A 24,813-nucleotide genomic window follows, 5' to 3' on the forward strand; every position below is an offset into this window, starting at 1 on the left:
TCGAGTGTCGAGGTGGAGACTTTCTGGGCATTGTTACTGTATTGGCATCTTTGAACGATGAATCCTGCCCGTGGTTTCCGATTGGTAAACAATTATTATAATCCCGGCTCTCATGTTTAATTAATGAGTGGATAAGAGAGTGGTTGTGGATGGAGTTCCGTGTCAAAGGACCTGCTTTACTCAGAGAGTAAAGAGGAGAACGCAGGCTGACGGCTCGGAGGGATTGGCACGTTTTAGTAGCCTGTGTGCACGTTTAAGGAGTTGTCTCAAATTGTGTTAGGAGGACCCCTGCCGAGTGTGCATATTTTTTTCTTCTCCTCCATATCTGTTTCTCCTTGATTCGCTGTGGTAAGAGATGTCTGGATGTCCATACGAGGCAAGGATTCACGTTCAAACCGTTCGATCAGCTCCAACAGTCATCGAGATGATCCCAGCTTGGTTAGGGAATGACTTTGCCACTTTAATGCAGTTGCTGCCTGGCTGTATTCGAAAGTGTCTCACAGCGCCTGTTCTTGATGCTGGTGGTCACCCAGCAGGGGGTGCAATCAGAACAGCAGCAAGTCTGAAATGAAATGAAAATGAAAGTCCTCATTATGGGCCCTTAGGAGCAGGCTTACTGCTTCCTACAATCACAGACTAAGAGACTAATCTGGGCTGGCTAGATCATGCAATCTTTTTTACCATGGGTACGTTCTATACCACACAAGCAATTACAGTAAACACAGAAGAAGGAGATGGAAACGGTTTTAAAAACAGACCGGGTTTTACTAGGTTTGATAGGGAGACCCAGGTTAGCTTGCTGTTCACCAGTCAGCCCGCCACAGGTTGGCAGATCATCGGCAGTTGGACTTTGCAGAGTTTCGACGAGTTGGCATCCACATACACGGTCGCATTTAAGCTTTATCTCAAGTGAGGTGTGTGTGTGTGTGTGTGTGTTCCAGAGAGCAAAAGAAAATAATAGATTGAAAGAAGGCGCAGACACAATCTGATCCACCTTGAGCATCCTCGGTCTGTGGGGATTACTAGTGGCATTGAAAAGACTGTCATAGAGCTTGCCTCATCCCCTCTCCTCCTCCTCCCTCCTGTCCACCTCTCTCTCCTCCATTCCCACGATAAGAGCAGAGCCTGTGACAAGATAGTGCTCGAGGCTGCACCAAAGACAACTCTCCAGGATCACAGGACACAGAGGTGTGTCCTATAAACCCGCCCAGCCAATCAGAGGCCAGAGAGCCTCCAACAGGTGGGTGTGGCCTCCTGCAAAGGTTCTGGCCCGGAACCTTCCGGAATATGCCGACGCACAGTAGTGATGGGCATTCCGGCTCTTTTTCGTGAGCCGGCTCGTATGGCTCAGCTCACTAAAAAGAGCCGGCTCTTTTGGCTCCCTAACGGCTCTTTAAAAAATACATGTTTTAACTATGAATTTGACTATGATAGGTGTGAAAACAATTTTATTAAATTATGAAATGAAATCATACTCGACCGTAACCACATATCTTTAAAAATGCATTGATTTGTCATGGCTCTCCTCCGAGTTTTGACTACTCTCTGACTGTGTGAGTTGGCTCGGCCCTCCCTCATGCAGGATTGACAGGAACAGACGATGATCGTGTGCGCCTTTAAGCCTACAAGTATTTTTTCGTTGTTCTTTGAATTAGTCAATTATTTAAAATACAATTAAAATTCATTATTTCATAATCATTTAGTTTTTATAGGCTGTATTAATCTATTAAAAATAGAGTCGGCTCTTCAGATATGCGAGCCAGCTCCCGACGTTCACCTTCAAGAGCCGGCTCTTAGAGCCGGATCGTTCGCGAACGACCCATCACTAACGCACAGTTCCAAAGACAGGACAGTTAGTTTTCCTGCTGCTGTGAAGCGTCGAAAGAAGCAACACAATTTCTTTGTAAATTTGTGTTTTTTGTGTCCGTTTTCCTTAAAGGGCTGAAAGAACCTATTTTTGTGTGCTATAATCAGTCCTAAATTACATGAAGTGCATGTGAGTGTTTGTCGAAAAGAGAAAAAGAAATATCGATCACCTGCAGTGCTGCTGGAAGATTGCGGAACACAAAGGAATAAATAGGTGCTGTGCAGTGACATCTCATGCCCACGCTACTGAGGCTAAAGCAGATAGCACTGTTACAGATGGTTTTAGGCTGTTTCTTTACAATATGTATTCTAATGGAAAGACTGTTAGGTCCTCGGAAATGCCAGATGCGGGAGAGAGGGTAAATTACATGTTCCTGAACACGAAAGGAGAGCGGTCAGAGTGCAGTCAGGGAGAGTTCTGAGTTTGTTTGGTCGATAATAATTAAGGGTATTAAGAGCTTGGTAAACTCGAGTCTTTTGAGAACTTGTTGTGGATCTTGGTGAAGAGGTACCAACGAAGGAGAATTGAACAGCACTTCAAATCATCAGCACACGTGACCAGATGAGACATAGACTGAATGCTTCTGAATAGTTCAAAGACATGCATCGAGAAGACTCTTAGTGTTATTGTGGATGCTCGTTACTTTAATGTCCGTGAGATAAAAGGGGTGGTTGAAGGCTGAGTTTTAAATTGGTGCTGTTCATAAAAGGTCCGTGACTGGTCTCAGGACGTAGATGAATACCCTGCCAATGTACGGATTTATGAACAAGTGATGCTTTTAAATTTAAAAAAAAAAACACAGTCAACTTGAACTGACTTGTCAAGTTTTGGGACTACGCCAGTTACTGGGACTGAAACGTGTTACTTTGAGAAAGCCTAAACATGTCTGAGACGTTTAGGTACAGGATGTCTCCTCTGAGAACCAACTGTATTCTCCTATTCTCCAATCCCACCAACTCCTCGAATCTTTACCAAGTCAATCAAGCAATTCCAGTGTCTCTTACACAGATTTCGATTTGCGCGTAGCCAGCTCTTTAATCATGTATGTGTTGATCAGTTGTCCAGCACCACATCTTCAATGGAAATCTGAGTGAGGCCTCAGTAGGATTACCTCATCAACAAATCATTAGCACCTTCATACTGTATATAGCAGCATTATGTAGCGAGGGAGAGAGGAATCTCGTCCCAAGCAACAGTGGTACACTGGAACAAAACATGCTCCAGTTGGAAAACGAATACATTAATTTACACTTTAACTAATCGATCTCTGTATTATTTGATTATGCTATCTTTAGTTGCAACTGATATGAAGACACCCTTGGGAAGAAATGAAAAAGGAGTGTTTGTGTGTGTACGTGTGTGTTCACACATTTGAGGATGTGTTATTGTGTTCCCCACCTCCCACAGCTATTTACATTTACATTTATTCATTTAGCAGACACTTTTATCCAAAGCGACTTCCAAGAGAGAGCTTTACAAAGTGCATAGGTCACTGATCATGACAACAAGATAGCCACAAAACATTGCGAGTAGCCAAAACATGAAGCACACATTGTGAACAACCAAAGTAAGTGCCCAAAGGGAAGAACCATAAGAGCATGTAGTTAAACAAGTTACAATTAAACAATATGAACTGCTATAAGTGCAAGTGTACCTGTGGAAAAAAAGACAAGCAACAATAATAAAAAACAATATATCACAGCGAGTACAAACAATTTTAAATCAGTTACCACTAACCACAAGAGCAACAAGTCTCTGAGCAAGAGTCATTGTGATCCTTGAGGAAACTAACATCGGGTCAAGCGAACCATTCCTAAGTACCGTTGTACTCCCGGAACAAGTGCGTCTTGAGCCTTTTCTTGAAGGTGGAGAGACAGTCAGTGTCTCTGATGGAGGTGGGGAGTTGATTCCACCACTGGGGGGCCAGACAGGAGAAGAGCTTGTGTTGGGACCGGGCGGTCTTGAGCGGTGGGACCACTAGGCGGTTGTCTGAAGAAGACCGTAGGTGACGGGTGGCAGCTATACCAACACCTGCAGAACAGAACCAGCCTCAGCTTCTCATGACAACCTGGGAAGGGGAGTGGATGTGCGATGCTCTAACCCCATCATTACTATGGTAACACATGTAAATGCCCCCTCGCCTTTTCTCTCTTTTGATGTCTCATTTTGTGAAGGTACTCTTGGCTCAATGGGAAGCCAGTAGCGTTTTTTTTCACTTGTTAGGGCCATAAGTGCCAGGATTGCCCGTGTCATGATACCATTTCTCTTCATTTGAGACATTGATCGGAGTTGTGAACTACTTTAACGCAGTCTCTCTCTCTCCCCCTCTCTCTTTTTCTCTCTATCTCTCTTTCTTTGTCGTTCTTCTTTCTTTCTTCTCTTTCTCGGTCCATCTCTCTATCCAATCTCTTTTTACTATCTTTCTTCCTTCTCTATCTATCCCTCTAGGCAGATGGTTGTCTACAGAGCCAAGATGGGTAAATAGATCAATACACTGCCAGAAATACCTGTCAAAATGTCAGCTCTTCATTCATCTCCCGTCAACGTAAGAATACCCATAGATTTTAAAGGAGAGAGAGGTTTCCGATTAAGTTGTTTTAATCTCCGCTAATTCATCAAGGGCTTGTTAAAGACAATATCCTGCAGCCCAGGTAGAAACCCTGGCAGCTGTTCCAAGAAAACAACAACGTAATACATTTTATTTTCTTTCAAGACACAAAATTACACACGTCATTCTGTGTTCAGACAGAATTCACTCAGCACACACCATTTCACCCAAGTGATAATGGTGTGTATGGTGGATGGTGGATTTGCAGACAGCCTGCTTAGGAGGGGATTGATGATGACAGACTCAATGTCAACACCAGAGATGGACTACATGTCTACACAGTTGGATTCTGGGTAATATAAACCCATAATATGGTCAATCTGAAGTTCAGAGATGGATACATTCAGATTTATGTCACTAGTGGAACTATCCTGCTGTGAGCCGCCATGTCTTCATCTCCTAATGGAGGTACTGACTCGCAGAATCAATACTGTGGCACAAGAGAAGTGGTCTATTGTGGGCGGGTGGCCACTGAGCATTGAGGGCACACAAAGATCACTTATTTTAGTCCTCTATAGCAACTGTTTATGGCTTTCATTGGCTATTAGGACAGTTGTTAGAAGTGCCTGTACTCTGCAAGGCAACTATGATTTTTTTTTTCTGCTGAGATTTTCTTTTTTTTTATACCAATCTTGCTGTTGAAATGAATGTCTTAACATTCATACACCTTCACCGTGACTGTCTGAGCCCTTTACAGATCACTCACCGTGACTGTCTGAGCCCTTTACAGGTCACGTCCCTCCCCCGTGTCTCCTGGTCCTATGAACCTTGAGTGTCAGTCATACACATCACTCGCTGTCCGCGGAACCTTCTGGAAAGTCAAAGTTAACACTGTTCCCCATTGTCACTGTAGCCCTACCTCATCCCCCAGCTCGCCCCCCCACCTCTCCCCCTCCACATTCACAGGCCCTTGCTCACCCCTCAACCCACGCTAACAGATCTACTTTGAAGTGAGGCGAAAGGCAATATGAAAAGGGAGAAAGGGTCCTTCGTGGCATGGGGCCGTTTTCAACGCGGTATTCCCTAGTCGCTCGCTGCCTCGGGCTGAAGCGCGGGCTGGCACGCAACGGTTCGTCTGGTCCTTTGAACGTGTCGGCGTGGAGGACAGAATAAGTGCTCCGTTCTGAGCTGTGCCACCGTGAATACGAATAAGCTCTTTGACTGTAAAAATGAAAGGCAAGTTAAATCAATCGTCCTCCCTTGGAATAGTTAGCGAATAAGTTCATGAGGTCAAAGTACCATCTCCTGACTGTAACTGCCCTGTATTGTTAGTGTTGTTGTGTTTTTCTTTTGTCAACCATGTGCAAAACACTCTCTCATGAGGATATGAACCCACCCCTGTTGTAGCATGTCACTGCTGACTAACCCTAACCCTTTACAAACTCTCCACTCAAAGGAAACCACAGCTCAGAAGCTCTGTCGTTTCCGCTTCCTCACCAACTAAAAGAAGTGATGTTGGCCAACCCCCTGAATTCAGCCACAGTATTTATTTGTGTGAAAGAAAAGTTTCAAATCATTTGCACTGGCCCTGTGGAGGATAGTTGCTTAGTATCTGCCTTGTATTTAGAAATGCTGGGTTTCATGGTGGGGGGGGGGTACCAAGAGGTGTTGTGTACTTTTTTAACCTCATTTTAGTTCAACACGTTTGTAAGACATATCTTCAACTTTTACACATTGTGTATAATGATTGTCATTCTTGATGATCATTTCTTCTGTACTTAACAGCAGGGGAAATAAAAATGTCTAGATGCAAACATGGATTAGAAACAGTGACGTGTTTCCTTTTTGTGGGCTGTCTTAAACAGGAAACCTTCCCCCTCTATATGAGAGCTTCAAACAAACAAAACACACAACATTTCGACGTGATCAAAATAAGGACCTACAGGTAAACAAACAGCCACTTTCTAGACAACTCACCTTTTTAATTGATATCTTTTCACTTTAAATTTGTTGAGTTGAGTAAAACACATTGGTTTTTGATGTAGATGTTGTATGAGTGAAATGGTCTACGTGTTGATCATCAGGTGATAACAGTTACAGTAAAGAAGAATTCATGTCATGTCTTTAGTCTAATTTTTTAAAACACCGTACTAGTTAAACTTCTTCTTTCTTTGACTTTGCTGTTGATTTGTTAGCGTTTTTTGAGTAGTGTTTGTAGTCTTTGTGTCTGTGAGACTTAACACCGGATGTATAAGAGTATTAGTCAGAGTGTGACTACAGGAACCGTAGCCATATTTACTTAGCGGAGAACCCTTAAACCGTAGAAAGATTAGACACAGTGTAGCAAATTAATTTTGCTATTGTTTCAGTCACATTCTCAACCCAAATATTTAGTTTCTTTCACCAAGTCTTTAGTACATCATAGTAGGCTACATCATGTGACAAAAACAGTCCCTGACGGAAAAAGAATTCTACCATACTTCAAACCAACTTTATTTAGTGACTACATCTTAATACATGTTCATTTAGATACAACATAGCAGGCACGGTAGAATAGTTTTCTACAGTAATAACACTTTCAGAAAATTAGGACAGAAGACAAAACGTTGTGTGCTGCATTTAATCCGGTCCTGCTACAAAATAATCCAAATGCCTTGTCCAAAATGTTGTTTGCCCCCCCTCCACCCCCCCCCCTCCACCACCCCCCTCCACCCCCCCCCTCCACCACCCCCTCCTCCACCACCCCCCCCTCCACCAACCCCCCCCCCCCCCCTCCACCACCCCCCCTGCCCCTCCAAAGGTGTCGTTTTAGTTATGGATGCCACGGAGGAGGAGACTGCACCACTGGTAGACAGAGACAGGGAAGGCAGCCAGAGATCAAGCTCAAGCCCTGGCCCAGGATTACAAGTCCATCTCTACTTTCTCCCTGCCACAAAAGAAGGACAAACCTTTCACATATCCTCGGGCCAAGAGTCTGCAGAAGGTGTCTGCGTCCAGGCAGCAAAACAATGTGGTGAGAGTTTGGTATTTGGACTTCTTTCTGTATTAAAAACAAATTGCATTAGTACACACTGATGTGGTATACACAGTGTTTTTCATGTTTTTATGTTATCACTCTCATCAATGTCAATGTGAAATGTGTCTCATCAGGAATCCTGCCTGTGTACCAAAGCCTGTTTGCTTTGGCGTCTTCTGATCTTTCTTTCTGGTATCCTCCAACGCATGTTTTCAACACAGAGGAAAAGACTTTGGTTCAGTATCGAGTAAGGTAGGTAACAAGTTTGGCAAATACTTTCCACTGTTTTGTGAAACGGTGTAATGGAGATTAATGAAGAAAAAAATTGGATTTTTGAAATGTGTTGGCACCTAACAAAAGGGATTGTTTTGCAATCTCACCCAGTTATGTTTTTACTTGAGTGGAGTTATTTCCTTGTTCTTCTCAAGGTTCTTCTTTGCTAACTGGTTTGGCCAGGGGATAAAAACATCTCATCGCTTCAGTCTAATGAGAGGCAGGATCAGTCCAGTTCTTGACTACTGTGTCATTGATTATCTCTTTGCCCAGGTAGGCCTACAGTTTAACTCGTAGTGGTTACTTTCATATTCAGCTTGTGTGCGAGTGATAAAATGATATACAGGGTGAAATTCTACGACATAACATAACTCCTGGGTAGCTTACTGTGATGAGGCGTCATTCTTGTAATGTGCCTTGTGTGCACTATACCATGGGTTCAAATCCTGATTCTATATTCCGTCCTGCAATGTCGTGCAGAGTGTTCAGTCCCAACCCCTGTATGTACCTTTGGATAAAGTCTGATTTTAATGGAAAAACATTTAATATGAATGCTTGGTTGCTCTAGAATCTTCAAAGGAAGACAGAACCAACCAAAGGTATTTGTTGCTGCCTTTTAAACTGTTTATCCTCCTCCATTTTTGTTTACATGCAGTCTCGTAGTGACTTTGTGAAAGGTCATGCAGGGGTCACGCCTGACGAATGTATTGGCCTGGCAGTGCTGGACCTGTGGAGACTGTCCAAGGAACACCACCTGAGCATAAGAGAGATCTGCAGAACTGTCAGGTAACCTCCAAAAGACATTGCAAACAACAAGATCATTCAAGCAGATGTTTAAAACAGACCATTTCATCAGAAAATCGCATACAACGGCTGTTCTTATTGCCCCGACGCTAAATCCTTTTCAGTTACAAGTCATGTCTCCCCGAGACACATCGGACCAACATCCAGAAGCGAAACCGCCTGTATCGCTACTGGACCCGCAGCACTCTGAAGCGCTTCCTGAATAGGCTGGGAGGCTGTTCCGTGGATGCGTCCAGCCTGAAGCTGAAGTACCTGATAGAGTTGGCTGGGCTGGAGCCCTCTTTGTGGACGGAGACCTTCATAGGGACCGGCAGCACCACCCAGATGCAGAGCCAAGGCTCCACCTTCAGCCTCCTGCTGGTCTCTGGAGAGGGCGGCATTCAGACCAGCGACGGTCACACTACCGCTGGCGTTCCGGTACGAATCGATCGTCACTGGTTAGGAAGGCACTTTTTGTGTTTCCATCAATATAACATGTGTTGACACTCCTTTGCTTAGGAATGGAAGACTTTTTGTGACTTCCAAGAAATTATTGACATCAGCATTACTAGAGATTTCCATGAGCAGACATCCAGAGACAGCAGAGTGGTTACAGTCACCAGGGAAGATGACAGATGCTTGGTTTGTTGACAATATTATTTCAAGATTGAATTCATAATTTGTAATGACGCAGTTAATGTTTAATCCGTTGTCATTGAAATATTCAGTCTATGTTTTCTGGCTTGAATGGATGACACCCAAATGGGCCACATTTGTCCATGTAAATGTAATTGAGCAATCTGACTTTGATCGGTTTCTTTTTATTTGTTTATTCATTTATTATTGGGTATTAAAGAACTATTTTTTTTTTTCCTTTAGGAAACCAAGTTTCAATCTCTCAGAGAAGCCCTGTCGTTTGTGTCACTGGTTGATGGGTACTTCCGGCTGACCACAGATTCCAGCCACTACTTCTGTCAAGATGTTGCCCCGCCCACTCATCTTGATGATTTTGAAAACCACTGCCATGGGCCAATCACGTGAGCCATTTAAAACATCAAGGAAACCCAAAGACAACAAAAAGAAAATATATTTTTAGGGGAAACGTATGTGTTTAATACGTGTCGATTTAACCAGGTCAGAGTTTGCTGTAAACAAGCTAAAAAGAGCAGGAGCAAGACCAGGCACGTTCCTCCTCCGACACAGCCCTCAAGACCACGACAAGTACTTCCTCTCCGTCTGTGTACAGGTAACCATTATACCCTTTTTGATGAATCATCAATTTATCTGGAGGACGAACCACTTTTCAGCGAGTCAAGTGACCGACCGCTGTGGTCCCAAACCCCAAACCATGGATGTGTTTGCAGGACCCTCTTGGAGTGGACTACAAGGACTGCCTCATCACCAAGAAGGAGCACTTCAGTCTGCCAGGTGTCCAAAAGTCCTTCCACAGTCTGAGAGAGCTCACAGGCTTCTATCAACGCAACAAGCTGCTTCTGGGGGAAGTCCCTGTCAAGCTAGGACGCTGCTGTCCGCCTAAGTCTAAAGGTACAGCACGGCAAGAAAAAAATGGTTGCAAAGAATTGTCATCGATTCATTTGCATTCCCAATGCAACATAACTAATTTAAGTATTTGGATAATATTCTGCTAATGTGGTGCGTCTAAGCTCATACAGGCATTTTTTCTGTTTCTTAACAACTACAAAACATGCTGTTGGGGCCTATACCTGTTCATAATACTGAAGAAACATTCAGAATAAATCGTTTTTTAATGTGTGTTTTGAGTACAGAGCTTACCAACCTGATCATCATGCGAAGTGGTAGCTCAATGGTCTCCCATGGGTCACCTGCCCCACAGAGGAACAAGCCCAGTCACATCCAGTTTCAGATGATCAAATACACGGACCTGGCTCTGGTAACTCCTGCAAGTTGCTTTTAATACAGAGGATTGATTATTCACTTTGTTGTGGCTATTTAGTGTTTTCTTTGGTTGCACGCTGTGTTTGGAAACCAGATGGGATTCAAACGAATGTTCTGAGAGGCACACAGTGCTCTCTGTGGTTCCAGTGTCGCATCTCTCTCTTTGTACTGCATGCTTCCTTTAATCATATCCTGAGTGGAATTAATACCCGCTAGGTTTCTCGGAAGTAGTCAATATCTCACAATATTCCTCAGGTGGAGAGTCTTGGCCAGGGGTCCTTTACCCGGATCTTCAGAGGCACCAAGACAGACTTCTGTAATGGGGTGAAACATGTGGCTGATGTTCTGCTGAAAGAGCTGGATGTCAGTTATAAAAACTGTTGGGAGGTAGGTCCTTAGTATGAGAGAAATGTTTGACAAGTTTTGTGTAGAAAGGTGTATGTATATCTCCATTAGGCTTGGAGGAAGCTCCCCGTAAGATCAGCTTGTTAGTTCTTGAAACATGGCTAGTGTGTCTTTCTCGCTTTGTAAAGACCCAAGCACTCACACAAACAAATTACTTGGCCAGATGTGCCCATTCTTCTATAGTTGATTGAAAAGTTCTGTGCTCAGTCTTTGAGTGAATTTATTTTATTTTTCTCACTTGTTTCGTCTATAGACCACATACTCCTGATCGAAAAAAAGCTGTTCCTGAATGAATTGATTAGGTGTAAATGTACTGATTCCTTTATTTTATCCTCAAAGTCCTTCTTTGAAGCTGCCAGCGTGATGAGCCAGATTTCCCACAAGCACTTTCTCCTGGTCTATGGAATTAGTGTTCATTCATCCAAAAGTAAGTGGTTCCTCCTTGACGTGACAATGACCATTTTCCTAAACAATGTAACCGGATTTACAGGGAGGCAAGGGTGAGACATAGGGTCAGGTCTTTCCTTTTTCTGTGGTTAGTGAACCTCCCTGTACCCAGGGTGTTTGTGTACTGTAAACACACAGTCATAAATGAGTAACGTTTGGCTAGGGCAACTCACATGAAACTGCACCATAAACACTTTTATTAAACCGTTTTTATCTAGTAAATATTTTAAGTAAATATAATGTGATAAAATAAAGTAAATATTTGTATTCTCGTTGTGTCATCTTATAGATATCATGGTGCAGGAGTTTGTCAAGTATGGACCACTTGACCTTTATTTGAAACGGGAAAAATCAGTGTCGGTCAGCTGGAAACTTGACATAGTTAAACAACTAGCCTCTGCACTTAACTTTATGGTAAGATTTGACCTTTAAACTTAGTATGATCATAGCTAATATATGATCATAGCTAATACAATATCTAGTCATGCCATTTTATATCAACCATACTATTATGTAAGTGGTCAATAGATGTCCACCGTGTCATCGGCAGTTAGTTATCTCTTGCTCAGTGATCTGAATAAATACTTTTTAAATTTGTGACCACATAGGAGGAGAAAAACATTGTTCATGGAAACATCTGTGCCAAAAATCTGCTCCTGGCCAGAGAGGGGGATGCATCACAAGGCAGTTCCCCATTCATCAAGCTCAGTGACCCGGGGATCAACGTAGCAATGCTGGGCAGACATGGTAACACCCACACCGTCATTTATACAATCCCTTTTGTTGTTTAGATGAATTAGATATGTCAGATAAGTTAGTCTCTGCTCCACCTAGATACTGCTGCTTTCAGTGAACATGAAGTGTGTGCTTTGCATGTGTGTTGCGTCTGTGTTACATGTGTGTTCCCTGTGCGTGTGTGTATAGTGATCCTGGACAGGATCCCGTGGCTAGCCCCTGAGCTGGTGGAGACACCAGAGAGACCAGAGCTGGAGTGTGATAAGTGGAGCTTTGGCACCACACTGTGGGAGATATTCAACTGCGGAGAGACTCCACTACAGGGATGGGCTCTTGAAATGGCAGGCGCTCCTTTTCCTCTTCCTTGCTCCGATGACACTGTAAACTGTAAAGAAAAACCACCAAAATGACTGACTAAACCAAGACTTTGTAAAACTCTTAATTTCCTCTTTCAGAAGCTGCAGTTTTACAAGAAATACCAGCAGCTGCCTCCCTCCCAGTGGACTGAGCTGGCTGACCTGGTCAGTCAGTGCATGACCTACCAGCCCGAGTTCCGTCCTTCTTGCAGAAGCATCATACGCCAGCTCAACAGTCTAATAACGTCAGGTATCACCCACTTACAAAGATGAGCTTTTACTGACTCAATTGTTTTCACAAAATATACAGCGTTCGTCTGGAGAGATGTAATATAACGTAATACAAAACAATATCTTAATTTCATCCAGTGTGTTCGATTTTAATTTGAGTTGATTATTTTAAAGGACATTTAATTTGAGTTGATTATTTTAAAGGACATTATATTTGACGCTGTTTATTTGACAAGAACTGCTCAAAGATGGTGGCATCCGCAACTCATATTCTTGTCTCTCTGTCTTGGTTCCAGACTATGTGATTCTACATGCAGCTGAGACTTTCCCACAGAGAGACGGCTTCTGGAAAGACTTGAACTCAAATCAGTTGGATCAGTCCGTATATGAGGAAAGACATCTTCGTTACATACGTCAACTAGGGAAGGTAGGCATTGACAGTTGCTGCCTCTCAAACGTCTAAATGTGGAGGGCTTTAAAGGAATCCCTTTCGACGATGGACACCAGGTTTTTATTTTATTTTACTAGATAGGTCAATTGAGAACCAATTCTCATTTAAAGTGACAAACTGGAGCAGGTCACACAGCATACCTGCAATTTTTATTCCTCAAAACGTAAAAAAAATACTACATCTACTTACTACATCTTCATCCTGCTGTATGGTTTTCAGGGAAACTTTGGCAGCGTTGAGCTGTGTCGCTATGACCCTCTGGGAGACAACACAGGCGAACTGGTTGCTGTGAAAAAGCTGCAACCCAACAAGCAGTCTAACATGGAAGACTTCCAGAAAGAGATTAACACCATTCGCTCCCTTCACTGTGAATACATCGTAAAGTACATGGGGGTGTGCTACAGCATGGGTACGCACACACACACACACACTCAGTTACGCCCCGACTTTAGTGGCCCTATGGGGCGAACAAACATTCCGCCACTGACCCAAAACAACTACTAAGAACACCTTTAAAAGTACCAAATCCATGGGATTTATTAATACAACATCATTTCACAACTATAAGACAAACATAGCAGAGCAACAAACTCCCAGGCTAAGAGGCAGCAAGACCAGCAGTCCCCAAGCTAGAAGCCTCTCCTGCAGCAGGAAACTGGAGTCTTTTTCTGCTGCTTGATCACCAGGCGCATCTCATCTGGTAATCATGGCGAACACAACCTGGGCGGAACTACAGAAAAGGGAAGGGAGGTGACAAACAAAGAACACAACACATGTGGCCGTAACACCCCCACCCTTAAAACAATGAATAAACAGTGAGTCACATACGATAATACTAACAAGTTCACTGACCAATGTTTAATCATTGTACTCTGAAACAAAAATAGGGACTGCTTCTTACAAAAAGGTGTTAACTTAAAGTCAGAGGGGAATCAAAAAGCTTGCCGTTATGACAAACAAAGGGTAACAAGGTCAAAGTTCATTCAAAAAGGGCCAATGAAGCTGCTGCTACTAGGTTCAAGGATAGCAGCCAAACAAATACGTAGCCATACAAAGTGGGTCCCACTCCCACAAGACACAAAATGGCTACCACCATGAGGTGAACAAACAAAGTTACTGCATTTACCCACAACCATACACAGCACCACAGGCGACCAACACAAAGTGGAGTGCAACAGACACAAACCAACAAGGGTCACAACAAGTAGACCACCTACAAAGTTGCTGTTATCCCAACAACAACACACAAGACCCAAGTGAAGTGAACTGCCACCACCACAACACAAAATGGACACCACGTGGTCTTTGTGATGGATGCAAGAAAAATGGACACCACGTGGTCTTTGTGATGGATGCAAGAAACCAGCAACACACAGTGACCTATATATGTAGTGGGTGTGACCTTCCAATCCAAGATCCACTGATCTCTGGAGCGACCACATCCCACAAACAAAAAGGGCACAACACAACTAATTAGCTGCAATTCAAACACGTAAGAGCATCAACACACAAGTGGCCCAACCAAACGTGGACTGCAACAACCACAACGCACAAATGGGTCACAGTAGTCATCACTACACACAATGTTGCCAACTTACACCTAAGCTGCAACCAAACAGTGACCCAACAAATGTGAAGTGCAGTATCCACAACTCAAAGGTCACGCACCACAAGTTACTGCTCAATACCATATCAAAAATTACAGCTGCACAAGACAAAATGACCATATGAAAATAGAAAGCCTCTCAAAGATAGACCCGTTGCTGTGAATAGTTCAAATGACTGGACTGAACCTGTAGAGAAGCACCCCAACCTGTCTACCAAGATGGCTAATGTTCCTACCTAGTCTTCAGTGGCGCCCCGGGAGGCTCCTTTAAACGTTAAGCTCTGTAAGCAGGTAGCAGACCCAATACAAAGCCTACTGCCACACCCAGAAAACGTACCAACGTCCAGGTATACCACCAAAAATAAAAAAGGCAAAATAACAAAGTGGCAAGACGCTATTGTCTGCCCGACGGCTATCTAAGTAGGATGCTCTCAAAACTCCAGGGGGGTGTTCCATCAACGTCGCTAACGCAAGTCGCGCTAACACGAATAAGTCTCACTTGGGTAAACGTCAACTTAGACTTAAGCCTCAAGCCGTTCCACTAACGTTCCGTTCCACTAACAGGCAACGCTAATTCAAGCTAGACCTCAATAAGCTTAGACTGTGCAGCCCAGATCAGGCGATCGTCGAAAAGAGGAGTTATGTCGCAAAAAGTATAGCGTAAAGCAGCAGAGGTGTGTTGTTTCAGCAGCGTAAATGGATTTTTTGATTTTTTTTGTCCCCAAAAAGGGCAATGTTGCCGCAATTAACATGACAAGGGAGACAACTTGTCAAACCATTACGACCGTTAAAATGCGTAAATTGTAGACCTACCAAATCTACTTAACATATATATATATATATATATATATATGCATTTAGGCCTACTGATAATTATCGTAATTTGATGAGCTGTCTGAAACCGTTCTGACAGGCTAGCCTATGGTCGATATTCTCAACAGGAGATTGAGAATAATAGCCCAAAAAAGAACGTGGCAGCAATTGAAAATTGTAGGATAAAATTCAAAACACTGAAGAAGGCCATGGTTAATTGCACTTGATGTGGGCTAATAATGTTTTTGTCTTCACATCTTGAACAAAATCAAAAATTACTTCAAAATAACTTTGCCACACACATTTATTAACTGATAGGCTAAATGCTGAGCTTTAAGATAAAAGGGAAAGATAACCATGACTTAAATGGGGATTCACTGAAATGACTAGTATTGCACAGATCCAGCACTGACTTTTTAGATCAGAAGGTGACCCAAACTGCACACTTTGTTTGGCAGAACAGTCATTTAAAATTGCTCAGCATGACTATCATTATTATATTACGAGTATTTCCAATTAACATAGTCTGCCTCCACAGATCCAGAGGGGGCTTGGACAGTGACAGACTGTGGCTGTGCCAAGTGTTGTCACAGACTCACTTTGGGAAAGCATGCCCTACTGGGAACATTAGGGGAGACTGTTGGGCACAGAATCTAATTGTCTTCTTTGGAAAGGGCAACATTTGGGACACTGTCATGTAGGGGCAGCATAAAGGGCACTTCATAACAGCACCTTTTTCCATTGGAAGTAAGGGCATGGGATCAGTCCAATTTAGGCCATTGTAAGGGCACCTTATAGGGTACTGCATCACATTTTCTATACTATAAAGGAACTCATAAAGACATGTTTTTACATTTATAGAGGGCACACTGTCATTTATTGCATGGGGCATCCTGTGCACTCAAGCATATTTCACAATGTGAATGGCAGACAGTAGGGCACTTGGTCTAATTTTTGCCACTGGGCATTTTAGAAACACTTTCAACCATGGGGGCACCAGGCAGTCACCCCCTGAGTCTTCCAATGGGCCTGGATACACCCACGGGGACAGTATATTGCACCTATAATATTGGGGAAGCCAGAAGGGAGGTAATATAGAGGCTTGTCAACATATAGGCTACTTTAAACAATGAAAATACTTTATACAATTTAATAAAAAGTCCTCCTTGATTCTTTGTGTTTCAAGGTTACCTGAAAAACTGATGATAATATTCAGGTACTGCTTTGGAGCATGGTATACCCTTCATATTTCCTGGCATAGTTGCCCGTTCAAGAATGTCCCACATGCAAAGACATAGACAGATGCAGACAGACTGAACAGTGTCAAGGCTTGGCTACAGTGGGTTTGCTTCCTTGTGTGTGATTCCAGCAGACTACATAGTCTAGGCCTACCTACATAGACTGCAGTCTACTACCCTCCTTTCTACTATTATAGTCTACTCTCCTTTCTATTACTTTTTACAAAGGATGGTAGGCTGCTCTTATGTGTTCATTGCCATCCTTAAGAGTTGCTAAAGTGTTATTTCATATATATATATTTATGTATTTTTTTTTTAAGAATGACAATTACATTTATCTAGATAAACTATGTTGGGCCTGCTGAACCTATACTTCTTCCACAGATACTGGTCAGGGAACCATTACTTCTGTCTCTGAAGACCCTTGGGGCTGGTGGGATAAACGCTCTTTGTATAATCTGAGCACCTTCATCCACCACAGGGTTGTCAAAGAACGGATACGCCATAATTGATTGTAACTTGTCTAGACGCTCTGCTTAGTTTCTAAATCCTTATTTTATGTCAATTAACCAATGGCTTTTGAAAACAAAAGTGACATTATTTCTTAACTTGTTTATTTAAATTATATATTTTTTTGGAGATGAAGTAAACATGTAGCTAAATCATTAATGTCTGCACTTCAAAAAGTCTGAATTTACGTTTCCGAACACGGACTAAAGTGGTTTGCGAGCAGGAATTTACTCGACGGAACTGTCTTTTGAGATTCTGTTTCCGCCTGTTTGAAATTATTTGCAACACATTTTAGTTTAGCTTGACTTTTAGCCTGACACGGATCAGGCTAGTTCCGAAGTATAAGTTACCTTGGTTACGTAGCTAGAACTAAAATAAGCCACCTTAATGGAACGGAACTCTCGTTAAAGTAAGTGAGACTTGGCGAGATAAGTCTAGCTTTTCCTTAATCGACGTTGATGGAACACCCCCCAGGTCACTGAGGTGACTACCAGTCAAAAGCACTAAAGAAGCAACAAATTATCTAACAAAAGATGACCACTACGCAACACAAAGGCCATTAGCTACTCACAAAACCTTAAACATCTACCTCATGGATGTTCAATCCCGGACGAGCCCCCAATTGTTACGCCCCAACTTTAGTGGCCCTATGGGGCGAACAAACATTCCGCCACTGACCCAAAACAACTACTAAGAACACTTTTAAAAGTACCAAATCCATGGGATTTATTAATACAACATCATTTCACAACAATTAGACAAACATAGCAGAGCAACAAACTCCCAGGCTAAGAGGCAGCAAGACCAGCAGTCCCCAAGCTAGAAGCCTCTCCTGCAGCAGGAAACTGGAGTCTTTATCTGCTGCTTGATCACCTGGCCAGGTGCATCTCATCTGGTAATCATGGGGAACACAACCTGGGCGGAACACAACACATGTGGCCGTAACACACACACACACACACACACACACACACACACACACACAGAGAAGCATATTTTTGGACATGTACTGTGTATGTTTGCTCATGTATATCTTGTACAGGTAATTCCAGTTGAACAACAACAAACTAAGAGTACTTTACTGTCATTTACTGGAATGTAGTATGTGTGTGTGTAACTCCATCTAGGTCGCCTCAGCATGAGCTTGGTAATGGAGTTCCTGCCAAACGGTAGTCTGATCGGCTACCTGGACAAGAACCGGCAAAATGTTAACACCTGCCGGATGTTGCTTTTTGCATCTCAGATTTGTAAAGTATGAAGCAAATTCTTAATCATTGTGTCCTCAAAAATATATTAACCATGGCAATCTTCACCCACTAACCCTAAGTTGTTACATTTCAACAGAGTAGCAATTTTGTCTGATAGTGTGTAGTTGTTGCGTTATGAAGACTGTATGTTGTATGCACTGACACATATAGAAATGTGATTGCTAGTGTGTTTTTGTGTGTGCATGAAGGGACTGGAGTATTTGCAGACCATGCGTTACGTCCATCGGGACCTGGCAGCCCGGAACATTCTCGTAGCTACTGAGACGCTTGTCAAAATAGCTGATTTTGGACTGACCAAGATCATTCCCTTTGACAAAGAGTACTATCGCGTGAAACACCCAGGAGAAAGTCCCATTTTCTGGTGAATATCATGCAATCGACAGTACAGCAGTACCAATGCTGAATAATACCTCCAAACATTGAACTTCTGCTTTCTGTAGAAATATAATAACTGTTGTCTAACACATATTAAGCCTCGTGGCAAACTAAATAGACTGAGCATAACGTCTGCCAAAATGATTCATAGTGTAGGACAATCTGTAACCGGGAAACCAGGCCTAACATTTTTAAGGATTGCATAACTAGTCCACCTTCAGTGATTTAATGTCAGGTCATTTACATTTAGTCATTTAGCAGATGCTCTTATCCAGAGCGACTTACAGTAAAACAGGGACATTCCCCCTGAGGCAAGTAGGGTTAAGTGCCTTGCCCAAGGACACAACTTCATTTTGCACGGCCGGGAATCGAACCGGCAACCTTCTGATTAGTAGCCCGATTCCCTAACCGCTCAGCCATCTGACACCCCCAATTTACAAAGCAGCAATGTTCCGTTTACAACAATCCACAGTAGAGTTTACTGCCATCTTGATTTTAAATGCAGTGCAGTGATGTCTTTTAAAAAGTGCTAAGTGCTAGTTATCACCTTTTGCAGGTATGCACCAGAGTCAATCGTTGAGTCAAAGTTCTCCCACATGTCAGATGTTTGGAGTTTTGGAGTGGTTCTTCACGAGCTATTTTCCTACTGTGAACACCTTCAAAACCCAAAGAAAGTGAGTCATTGAAGTGATGTGACACCGAAGATACCAGCTGTCATAAGATAACCCCTGCTAGAAATCGATAGAATCTCAAATCAATATCATACCTCCTATAGACATCATAGTACATGTCTTTCAAGTCTGTTGCGTTCAGTTCAGCAGTGACATTTTGTTTTTCTTCTTTTCACGCTTGCCTAGCTTTACCTGCAGCGTATAGGAAACGACATGCAGAGCCCTTCTGTCTCAGTACATGTGGTCAATATCCTCAAGGACAACTGGAGGTTACCAGCCCCACCTCACTGCCCTCCAAGGGTAAGAACCCCAGACATACAACCCTTTCTCATCCAAAACAGAGAAATTATTACAACTAACGTATACCGTAAAAATGCTTTTTTATTTATTTCCTTAATCAGTTTATATGACAGATGAAGAATACATTCAAAGTTATTTGTGTATCCTTAGCTAACAATGTACTACTATGATTTACATTGTGTTACTGCAGGTTTACAGTTTAATGATGCGATGCTGGGCCTACCAATCAGAGGAGAGATCTTCTTTCGCTACCCTGTCAGAGGAGATTGAGAACATAACTCAGGAGGAAAGAAAAGGGTGAAAAAATTGTGAAAAGAATCCTTGCATTGATCTGCATAGCATTGAATATTGATGACAACACAGGCTTAGACCACATCATAGGAACCAAAGCAATTATTACAAATGTTATACAACCACTGTAATCACATCCTCAATATCAGATCAATATTCATCATAGCTTCTATATGTATACCAGACATGTTCTTCTTGTTTGACGGTTGACATGTAATTTAATTTTTGCAAAGCTTGAGGAACAAATCAAGCAAACTGACATTAATGCAGGAATATGCAAAGTGAGTTTTGGACGGTTCTTCTAAATGCACTCTGGTTATGGAATCTGCTTCATTGTTAGTTAGAGTCATTTGGTTGCGCTTTGAATAAAAAGGTATGAGCAATTAACCAAGATTGATTTTTCTGACTACTCAAATGGCTTTAAAATCAGATAATAGAAGAACATTTGACACACTGATGTGGAGACATCATCCCTACTTTGACTACATGCATCAGGGATTCCTGGTTACCCCGAGGAGTTATCCAACATAACATTTAATATTTCTTTAAACGAAAGTGTACAGTCATTACCATAAGACGCCTTAGTGGTCACTCATTCTTTCACACTACAAAAACAATCTTAAAAATAATATATAAAAATGTATTAGTCTTGTAGAGGGCACTTCACAAAATATCTGCTCTAATTTCTACATAAAAAAAAGAAAACACACAAACACCAACTCCGAAGTCATTTAGGTTTTTAGGTCCCTATGCTTTTGGGGGGGAAAACAGGCCCCGCCCCTGACGTTTTCACCTTCACCGTCAGCCTCGAGATCAAGGAGGATGATGGGAAGGGCACCTTCAGGTACGGCGTGTCGCTGTGACGGGGGTCGGGCCAATCAGATCGCAGACCCATGGCTCCTGTTGAATTCTCTTTGTTGAAAACCCAAACTTCAATCCTCTCTACCGCTAACCCATCCACCATCCTAAAATACTGGACCGGGGGGGAAGTAGCTGTGGGGTATTAAGGTTAAGGTCTACCCAAGGCATGACATTGGCACCCGCCCACCCGCCAAATGCGGGTAGAATTCGGCTGTGGCGGGTAAAGCAGTCACTCTTACTAGCCACTTTGGCAGTTGGAATTCTACATATCTCTCGCTATAAGATTTTTTATTGTAGTCTTCTCAAAACAAAATAATAAACTCATTGCAGGGTTCTCAAGCCTCACGCATTGACCGTGAGACGCACGCATTTCAACCAGCACGTATCGTTTCCCCCTGTGTTAAACAGTCTCGGCCACTTTACGTTCGTTGCTAAGCAACATAGATGAGCGAACACACGCGAAAGCTCGTCTCGTGGGGCTTTTGATAAAACTTGAGGACCCTGCTCAGTGCAAGGCAAGGATGTGGCTGTAGGCTACATAACAGGTGTAGGAAAACCCGGAGGGCAGACAAAAAAAGAGAAAAACTGGTGATGAAAGTGAAACCGAAAAGAGACAAAAATAATTTTGTTGTTATAAATATTTAACTGGACAAAAATAAATTCTGTTTAGTTCATATATTTTCAATACATCTTTACACCCCGTTAAATGCAATGAGCTACTCTTTTTGTCTTTGTCTTAATCGGTTGCATATTTTCATACAAAAGGAGCTTTACACACTTATAAGAGCTGAAGATTTGGCGACACATACATTTTATGTTGTCTTGATTTTGGGTGTTTACAATAGCAAACCGTAGTCAACTTTGATCAAATAAAACTTAATTTCCCAACAACAAAATTGTGGCTAGTGAAATTGCTGAGTGGCTAGTAACTTTGGAAAACCACTAGCCACAGTGGCTGGTGAGCAAAAAAAACACCCTTACTGTGTCCATAAGCACAACACAATAACACACCTTAATTCAGTTGGACATGATGTCCTTGAATGAGTGAAAGTAGTTATAAAAGCACGGTTGTTTAGAATTCTCACATCACACTTTTACTACATTTGTATGTCACCAATAGAGATCAGAATTGTACAATTACTTTACAAAAACTCTCGTTACTTTACAAAAGTATCTCTTTTGGCCAAATGTGAAGGATTTACTTATTATAGATCCTCATGTATGGAAGCCCTGCCCTGGCACAGGTGTAGAAGTTTGCCAGATGTCAGTTGACCACTATATGCAAATTATATTGCTGACAAAACATATGGTAAGTTTCATCATTCATCACTAAGAGAGACATTTACATTTATTCATTTAGCAGACGCTTTTATCCAAAGCGACAAGAGAGAGCTTTACAAAGTGCATAGGTCACTGATCATAACAACGAGATAGCCACAAAACATTGCGAGTAGCCAAAACATGAAGCACACATTGTGAACAACCAAAGTAAGTGCCAAAGGGAAGAACCATACGAGCATGTAGTTAAACAAGTTACAATTAAACAACATGAACTGCTATAAGTGCAAGTGTACCTGTGGGAAAAAAAAAGACAAGCAACAATAATAAAAAACAATATATCACGGCGAGTACAAACAATTTTAAATCAGTTACCACTAACCACAAGAGCAACAAGTCTCTGAGCAAGAGTCATTGTGATCCTTGAGGAAACTAACATCGGTCAAGTGAACCATTCCTAAGTACCGTTGTACTCCCGGAACAAGTGCGTCTTGAGCCTTTTCTTGAAGGTGGAGAGACAGTCAGTGTCTCTGATGGAGGTGGGGAGTTGATTCCACCACTGGGGGGCCAGACAGGAGAAGAGCTTGTGTTGGGACCGGGCGGTCTTGAGCGGTGGGACCATCAGGCGGTTGTCTGAAGAAGACCGTAGGTGACGGGTGGGGGTGTAAGGCTGCAGGAGAGACTTGATGTAGACGGGTGCAGTCCCGTTCACTGGTCAGAAGGTCAATACCAGGGTCTTGAATCTGATACGGGCCATGATAGGTAGCCAGTGGAGAGCGGGGTAACATGGGAGCGTCTGGGTAGATTGTAGACCAGGCGGGCCGCTGCGTTCTGAATCCTCTGAAGAGGGCGGGTTGCACATGCTGGGAGACCAGCGAGCAACGAGTTGCAATAGTCCAACTTGGAGAGGACAAGTGCTTGGACTAGCAGCTGGGTGGAGTGCTCAGACAGGTATCTCCTGATCTTCCGGATGTTGTAGAGGGTGAATCTACACGACCGGGAGACCGCAGCAATGTGGGCCGTGAGGGAGAGCTCGTCGTCCATGGTAACCCCAAGGTTCCTGGCAGAGGGTGAAGGGGTCACCGTCGCAGATCCCAGGGTGATTGAGAGATCGTGGGAGATGGAGGGTTTAGCCGGGATGATGAGAAGTTCTGTTTTGGCGAGGTTCAGCTGGAGGTGGTGCTCGGTCATCCAGGCGGAGATGTCTGTGAGGCAGGCCTCAATCCTAGACGCCTGGGAAATCAACACGTCTAAAGTGTCAAAGTCTTTCCGACACATTTCAGGATAGGGTCACGTACTGCATGCCACATGATGTAAATCTGATGTACTACAAATCTGTGTACCAAAATAATTTCCTTGTAAATACAAGGGTCATGGGCATCAAGCCTTTTAGAAGGGATGTGCAGTCCTTCACAGTGAACACCGATGTGGGACTTGACGCCAAGACCAGCCTTTTGCAGGCACATCCCCATGTAAACATCATCAATGGGCAATATGGTTATTGACTGAGACATTTTGTATATGACCATAGCTGTGTAGCCTGACAGGAGAATTCCCCCTCCTGAACAATAGGGGGGGTATGTTTCTGACTCTTGTACCTGAACTGGCACATAGTACTTGCTGCCTCGGTCTCTGATGGGTCCAACATAATGGATGAGATGACCTGCAAACAGATGCTTGCTTCCATCATTGTCCTTGAAGCTTTGAGTGTATTCCACCATGTTATCTGTGTTGGCGAAGATGTCATCATCACCGTTCAGCAGGAAGCGAGCATTTGGGCAGTTCCTCTCCATCCACTCGAGAAACAGAATCTGCTTCACTGTTAGATTGAAGAAAGTGTCACTGAAGTCCCATTGCAAGATGTCATGATGTTCTTTGTTTTCCAGCTCCAGTAAGTTGTTCAGCTTTGATTTCTCAAATCCCGAGCTTGTGGTTCCTGAGATGAAGAGTCGACGCACCCACACACCATTCTGGATTCTCTCCTCTGCCCAGGTTTTACGTAGAACCTCCCTGCGGTCATAGTTCCAAGGCGAGCTCTTAATAACCAGCAGAAGGAAGACATCAGCAGAGTTCTGTGGACCTCCACATTTATCAGGTACGTCAAGCAGCATGGGGAAGTGGCGGCAGTGACGATAATACAGGAAGTCTTGGATGTGGCCGGGAAGTGAAGAAAAGCCTGTCACGTTGGATGCAGATTCATTACGCTGACAGGGTGGCCATGTGATGGCATCTGGTTTCTTAGTTATTTGGTCACACATTGATTCCTTTGTGTTTATCGCCATGTTATGTGATGACTCATCTGCAGGGTTGGCCTTTTTACTAAAGATAAGCACCAGACAGAGTGTTCCAATCAAAAGCAAAGCCACCAATTCAATGTAACGCGATGTCCTCATTGTGACTTCTCTGAAATTACAAAACGAGCCATGTTTAGCAACTGGTAATATTTAGTTGGGTTCCAGATTCATTACGCTAGCAAATGGTAAATGGTAAATGGACTGCATTTATATAGCGCTTTTCTACCTTAGCGGCACTCAAAGCGCTTTACAATGTTTGCCTCTCATTCACCCATTCAT

The 24,813-nt window shown here is 42.9% G+C and overlaps 2 protein-coding genes across 2 annotated transcripts; one reads left to right on the top strand and one right to left on the bottom strand.

Annotated features, from left to right (window-relative positions):
* The first annotated feature begins 6,115 nt into the window (after window positions 1-6,115).
* jak3 (Janus kinase 3 (a protein tyrosine kinase, leukocyte)) lies at window positions 6,116-20,506 on the top strand. Its single transcript, XM_062450526.1, has 24 exons — window positions 6,116-6,360; window positions 7,216-7,428; window positions 7,566-7,683; window positions 7,860-7,977; window positions 8,360-8,490; window positions 8,613-8,925; window positions 9,007-9,129; window positions 9,367-9,524; window positions 9,622-9,733; window positions 9,852-10,032; window positions 10,275-10,399; window positions 10,660-10,791; window positions 11,149-11,236; window positions 11,546-11,670; window positions 11,865-12,003; window positions 12,181-12,332; window positions 12,447-12,597; window positions 12,875-13,005; window positions 13,249-13,438; window positions 18,324-18,448; window positions 18,653-18,825; window positions 19,396-19,513; window positions 19,697-19,810; window positions 20,001-20,506. Exons 2-24 carry the CDS (start codon window positions 7,230-7,232, stop codon window positions 20,109-20,111), a joined length of 3,327 nt encoding a protein of 1,108 aa, XP_062306510.1. The 5' UTR covers window positions 6,116-6,360; window positions 7,216-7,229; the 3' UTR covers window positions 20,112-20,506.
* Window positions 20,507-23,457: 2,951 nt separating this feature from the next.
* LOC134011130 (N-acetyllactosaminide beta-1,3-N-acetylglucosaminyltransferase 3-like) lies at window positions 23,458-24,639 on the bottom strand. The gene has a single exon (XM_062450600.1). The coding sequence runs from the start codon at window positions 24,631-24,633 to the stop codon at window positions 23,491-23,493; it is 1,143 nt and encodes a 380-aa protein (XP_062306584.1). The 5' UTR covers window positions 24,634-24,639; the 3' UTR covers window positions 23,458-23,490.
* Between the last annotated feature and the right edge of the window lie 174 nt (window positions 24,640-24,813).

This window comes from Osmerus eperlanus, chromosome 24 (assembly GCF_963692335.1).
Source record: "Osmerus eperlanus chromosome 24, fOsmEpe2.1, whole genome shotgun sequence".
NCBI lineage: Eukaryota > Metazoa > Chordata > Actinopteri > Osmeriformes > Osmeridae > Osmerus > Osmerus eperlanus.

What these genes read in the sequence shown, in the direction of transcription:
- LOC134011130 (XM_062450600.1), bottom strand. Translation starts at nt 24,633, where the DNA reads ATGAGGACATCGCGTTACATTGAATTGGTGGCTTTGCTTTTGATTGGA.
- jak3 (XM_062450526.1), top strand. Translation starts at nt 7,230, where the DNA reads ATGGATGCCACGGAGGAGGAGACTGCACCACTGGTAGACAGAGACAGG. An exon ending in CACTGCCATGGGCCAATCAC is followed by an intron (nt 9,525 to 9,621) that starts GTGAGCCATTTA and finishes CGATTTAACCAG; the next exon opens with GTCAGAGTTTGCTGTAAACA. An exon ending in ACATACGTCAACTAGGGAAG is followed by an intron (nt 13,006 to 13,248) that starts GTAGGCATTGAC and finishes TATGGTTTTCAG; the next exon opens with GGAAACTTTGGCAGCGTTGA.